Source organism: Chamaea fasciata, unplaced genomic scaffold, assembly GCF_029207755.1.
Source record: "Chamaea fasciata isolate MVZ Bird 193981 ecotype frontalis unplaced genomic scaffold, bChaFas1.0.hap1 SCAF_1, whole genome shotgun sequence".
Classification (NCBI taxonomy): domain Eukaryota; kingdom Metazoa; phylum Chordata; class Aves; order Passeriformes; family Sylviidae; genus Chamaea; species Chamaea fasciata.
The window spans coordinates 94,764,838-94,770,837 of NW_027094086.1; the positions used below are offsets into that span (position 1 = coordinate 94,764,838).

The 6,000-nt window shown below is 42.5% G+C and overlaps 1 protein-coding gene across 2 annotated transcripts in view; it reads left to right on the forward strand.

Annotated features, from left to right (window-relative positions):
- CTDP1 (CTD phosphatase subunit 1) overlaps positions 1-1,057 on the forward strand; it is a 101,170-nt gene extending 100,113 nt beyond the window's left edge. For both annotated transcript variants that reach the window (XM_066189602.1, XM_066189613.1), the window contains exon 13: positions 25-1,057. In XM_066189602.1, coding sequence (XP_066045699.1) covers positions 25-166 — 142 coding nt within the window. In that variant the 3' untranslated portion in view covers positions 167-1,057. The remainder of the gene's footprint in view (positions 1-24) is intronic.
- Positions 1,058-6,000: the final 4,943 nt, after the last annotated feature.

Sequence of the window (6,000 nt, forward strand, 5' to 3'; positions counted from 1 at the left end):
CCTTGTTTCTGTCTGTCCTTCCAGGGGTCACAAGCGCAAACTGGATGTAGATGATGCTGCCAGTGAATCCAGTAAAGAATCCAGCAATGAAGATGAGGAAGGAAGCAGTTCTGAAGCGGATGAAATGGCAGCAGCACTTGAAGCTGAATTGAACGACTTCATGTGAGATTCATGCAGAAGACAGAATTTGTAATTATATTTTACTTCTCATAAACAGGTCGGACTTCAGATGAGTCCCTTATGTCAGTTCTCAATGTTTTTCCAAAATGTGTTGTGTATATTTTGCAAAACAGCTCAAGAGGTGATACGTTATTTTACAAAATCAGAAATAGATGTTTTTAAGTTGTTTTATTAAAGGAATATATACTTTTTTAAGCAGAAAAAAAGTGTTAAATGGGACATGGTGTGCTATGCCAAAGACATGTTAGGTGCTCTGCAGAGCCTTCGTGTACAGGACAGTGGTACAAAGATTTGTGATTAAACACACATAGTTTCTAAAAATACTGCAGGCTGTGGTTTGTGGGTTACAATCTTCAAAAACAGGAGAAGATAAAGGAGATGGAATTGTCTGGGTAGTACAGCAGGAACCTGATGAGCTGGTCATCCTTTTCCAGAAAGAGAGCTATCAAATATAAAAGGATTTTTGAAATAAAAAAGAACTATTTATATTTGTATAGAAACAGAGAACATGATATGCAAGCTTTGTGAACTCTGCACTTGACCCACCTGTCATTTGCTTGTAAGAGAATACATAGTGGTCAACATTCATGTTTTTAGGTTACTTTGTTGAATAGCTGGGTTCTTTAGAGACATCGTTTAGATTTTTAACTTTCCTTCTCTGTAACCAGAAATTTAGCACAGCACACTATGTGCTACTGTACTGCCACAAGATGCATATTCATCCATTTGTGTTGTCTTGGAAGGAACAAGTGCTACTTCAGTCTAAATAGAATTTAATTTCTTTGACAAGAGATTTGATGTAAAGTTTTTGTATATTCTATTTCATATTTGACCCACAAAACAGATTTTCTTTCATTTAATAAAGGTTCATTTTGTATGCGTTGTTTCTCTTCCCTGTTCATTTCCTTCTGTCAAACATAAGGCACTTTTCTGTATTATCTTTCCTTTTATTCTGCATGAAAATAATGAAAAACATTGAAAGCAGGTGCAAATTTGTAGGTTCAGGCAAGTAGCTGAAGGACAGAAGAGAAACACTGGCTCAAAAGATTCATGAACTCTAACATCTGACTTTTCTCAGGTGTCTTTAACTGGCTTCTGAAATTACCATAAGAATTGTTGCTCTGATACTCAATTTCTGTGGCTAGGACCATGGTTTATTCTCAGTTGTTAGCAACTGGGAAATTAAATCCTTTTAACAATATGTTTGCAAAAGAAAACTCTTTAGTTTGCATGTCATGGTTAAAAGTAAGTACATTCTGGTGCAGAAATACTTAATTTTTCCATTTAGCAGTAAAACAGAACATTTCAGTAGAATCTCAGCTGCCTTACAAATAGCACTCTAATTTTAAAGCTTCATAATGACAATAAAAGGAAGACTGCATTCTGAAGTTGAAAAGCAGTATTAATCTGAAAAGGCTCTAATATTTTCTCAAAGTCAGCATCCACAGACAAAAATAGTGAATTTTGTGGGAAAATGCGCGGTTTCCTGGACATTTACACAGGTACCACACAGCTGAATGGTACAGTGCCCTGCCTACTGTAGCTCTCCATGAAAACAAGCAGGATGTCTCCAAGTGATTTTTCTTAACAGAAGAAAAAGAATAATGCTTGTAAAATGGGAAGTCAAAATACTTTTCTTTTTTTCAGCAACCTGAGTGGAGCATCCCCAACTACCAGAGGATGACTCCTTGCAATTAAATACTAAAATGCCAGTGGTTGTGGGGCATGTTTTGTGTTTTCTTAAAACCTCACTTGAAATAATGTGAAATAACATCTGCTTTCTGGGTCACTGTGATGCTGCAAATGACTTGACAGTGCAAATTTCAGCAGACTTGTTCTGGCTGATGGTCTTTGCCAGTCACGCAGCTCTGGGGCAGTGTTTAAGCTCTGAATGTAAACAGCCAGCAAGCAAAGCCGGGCTTTTCTGGGTGGTGCATCCCTGGCATCTCAGCTGCCTCATAGTGCTTGTGGGGGGATTCTCTGTGGACAAGCTCTCTGGTGAGAAAGGCTGGATCTTCCTCCCAGTGTTATTTTATGGATGATGGTTTTAACTGGTGGGAGGGGTTGGTCTGGGCAGGAGTCCTAAAAGCCGTCAGCACTCCAGTATCTCTTAACAGTCCCTGCTCTCCAGTCCTTGGAGTAGGGGGGAGCTAGCACAGGGAGGGTTGAGAGCCACCAACTCATTGCTCACTGCCAGAGCAGCCCAGAAGGCATCAAGCCTGCTTTCTGCTGAAAAGTAGGCTCCTGCTCAGTCAGGTGGCTGTGCTGAGTGCACTGGTCACCAGTCTCTGCACAGGTTGGAGAGAGAAGTGGAAACTGAAGATTTAATAGATGGTATGTTAAATGCCCATTCTACCCTGCCAGCAAGAAGTCTCTGGATGTATGAAGTTGTCACTCACTCCCACTAGCTTACACTTTTGTGAAAGTGCAGGAGTATCCTAGGAAAAACAATAAATGTGCTTTGTGAAATGAGTTTAACTCTTCACTATGTGACCTAGATGTTTTGACTGGGTGTTTTATCCTCCCTTTCTCCCTTACTTCTATACATTAGGTAACTAACAAGGATCTGCTGCCAGTGAGGGCACTCTGACATGGAAACCAGACTCCCAGGGAGGCTGTTGAACTCACTGGGCAGTACTGGTTTCTGAAAGGGTACCAGGTGTGGAAATGAGCACAGAAAGGGGACCTTGCTTCATCAAGCTTTCTAAGCATGTACTGTCACTGATGGTTAGGAAAGATGGCTACTAAGGGTTCATGGTTATTTAAGAACTGGTAAGAGCCATCATTTTGATTTAAAGACCAACAGTTCTACGTTCTCCTTGACTTGCCCTCACCAGTTCTTAAGAGAATGAGAAGACATCACAGCTCTGATGAGGATCATAGAATAGTTTGGGTTGGAAGGGACTTTAAAAGGTTACGTAGTCTATCCTCCCTACAATGAGCAGGGACATCTTTAACTACAGCAGGTTGCTCAGAGCTTGGTCCTACCTGGCCTCAAATGTTTCCAGGGAGGCGGGATATAGCGGGACCTGTGATAAAAGCAAAAAGCATCACATAGTGGCCATGCTTTTCTTCTTGTGCCTGTGCTGGGGACAGGGGAAGACGAAGGAGCTGTTGCTTAGCACTGGGATGCGAAAAGCTCCAAGCGTGCAGATACTTTCACTGTTGAGTTTTGTGCATATGTAAATTAGGCCTTGAGTTTTCTCAGTGTTAGATAGTAACATCATCTGTGAAGGGTGGGAAGTCTCGATTTTCCTTCTTGGCACTACTGCTTGCAGAATAGGTGACTGTCTTACAAGTGTGAAAATACACATACACAAACCTGGATCTGTACCTAAAGATTTCTTAGCTCTGCCTAATTTTACTATAGTGCAGTAGGTGACAAATCAAAAAATAAATACATAGTGGTCTTGTTGAGGAAGTGGATCTCATGATGTAGCTGAAAATTCATGAGAAGACTCCAAATTCTCACTACCTGCAGGAAAGCTTTTTGTACATTTGTTTTTCCTATCCAATCCCACCTTCCATTATCATTTCGGAAGTTTTTGGAGCCCAGCTTCCTCTCCCTTCCCTCTCCCAGGAATGGGAAGCAGCAGTACCCAATCCCCCAAACAGCATCACCTACAGCAGGCATACATACTTGTACTGATAGGCTGCAGCTGCATATCCTGTGCTCCTTCTGCTGACTTGGCTTTGAGAGAGACACACAGAGAGAGATGACCTGTAGTAACAGCAGTAACAAATAGTACAGTTAAGTGAAAATACTGCTTTTTTGTAGGCTGCGTGTGAGTGCTTCCATGCAGAAAAAGGAATATCTTTCTTCTAGAAATTTATTCCTCAGTGTCATACAGCTCATAACCATAAATGGAAAAACCTTTGCTTCTCGTCTGGCCTCCCATGAAGATCAACTCAATCATTCCCAGCAGCTGTTAAGTCATTGTCCCAAGAACCAGGTCAGCTGCTTTCCTGGATATTCTCAGGGCCCAGGTGAATCCTGTTACCTTTCTCCTCCAAGGAAAGAGTCAATCTATTGTCATCAATATATGCATGACAGAATGGCTGAGGTGGGCATGGACCTCTGGAGGTCATCTGGTCTAATCCCATGGACCTGTTCATGTCTATGTCCGTGTCTGGATGTCTCCAAGGATGGAGAGTCCACAGCCTTTGCTCAGTCACCTCACAGAAAAAAGATACCTTTTTTCCTTTCCTTTTTTTTTTTTCTTTTTTTTCTTTTTTTAGGGGAAGTAGAAAGAAAAAAAGTGAGTACAAGGAGCATGATTGCTGGCTTAGACAGTGGAGGCATATAGCAGGTGTGACCCTCAAACCTGAGTTTCTCAAGGAGCTGAAACTTTAGGATGCGTGATTGTCAGAAGGTTTTCTTTCTAGTCCAGAACCAGACACTGTACTGAGAAATCCCATACCACATGTTAATGAGAGTGTGGATTTTAGTAAATATGTGATGGGGTTTTGAGCCACTTGAGATTTTATTTGGGAACAGGGTTTGAGATGGATGTCAGGTACCTGGAACACAGGATTGCTAGAACTGTGGAGAAACAGACGTGAACTATGAACAGAAAAGAGTCAAGCTCTCTTTTGCACAGACTCTATTTCTGGAACAGCAAATTATTCCTTTCACTCCTCTCATTCTTCGTGACTTTCTCTTTTTTCTGGAGAGTGGCAGAAATGCCCTGTGACTTGATCTCAGGGGAGGGTGGGGTTGGCAGAGACCCTTACCCCAGAGCACTCAGATCATGGGGGCTGATTTTGATTCAGATTCTGTTGTGTGCACTGAGCAGAGGGTGGGTTTGATGTGTTTGCAGTACTTGACATTGCTGACTTGTATGGGCCCTTTTAAACCCCCTGCAGGTCTCATGCCCACAGAGCCTGTGCTGCCACCCCATGAGTCAGAGCTCACTTGGCAGAGGATGATCAATTCTCTTTTCTCTCCACTCTCCATCCTAACTCTGTTCCCTGAAAAGACAAGGAACCATATCTGGTATCTGCTATCTATATATGGCGCTTCTAAAGATCTCCATCCCAAGATGAAGCTGGAATGACTTAGTCACTGGGTGGGTTTAGAGGCACTTTAAAGGTACAGCAGATGCTAACCTGAAACAAAAGAAGTAAAAGTGCATTTTGTTGCCCTATCTGTGGGATAGACAGCTGTGTCCACAGGTTCCTTCCATGTGCTGTCCCCTTCCACTGAGCTGTCCTCCGTGAGTCATTGTGTCTCACCAGGAGCCTGGGAAGCAGAATGGAGACAGACCTTCCTCCTGAGGCACCGCTGCCATCTTCCTGAGCCAAACTCTCACCAGAGCTGGCAGACAGTAACCGTATTGCAAAGCTGTGTAGGTTTAATAGGCAATGACAAAACACCCATCCTTCTCTAAGTCTGCTCTTTAAGCAGTGCAGTTCTTCTCTGTCCCTTCTACATATGCTGGGGAAGTCTTGAAAAAGTGAATTGCAGTGACAGGTCTCTACTGACAGTAATCATGAGGGAGAAACCTTGACCAAGGACTGTCAGAAGAGCTGGGTCCTCCTTCTTTTCCCTTCTCTACAGGAGACCAACATCTTTTAACCCCCAAGACTGTTTGCCTGTCAGATTTTGGATGTTGTTGCTCCTTCACAACAATCAAACTGTTCATGCTGAAGCACAAACTACTATTGCTATTGATAATTGTAAGATGCAAAGCCTGTAGGCAACAGCCTCCTCCTCCTCCTTAGGCTGTCTTCACACCAGGTGCTGGTGCTTTTCTGGCAGGGAGCACAGCAAGAAGTCAGAAAAGCTTCTTATCTTTTCAGATATACCACTATGGATAT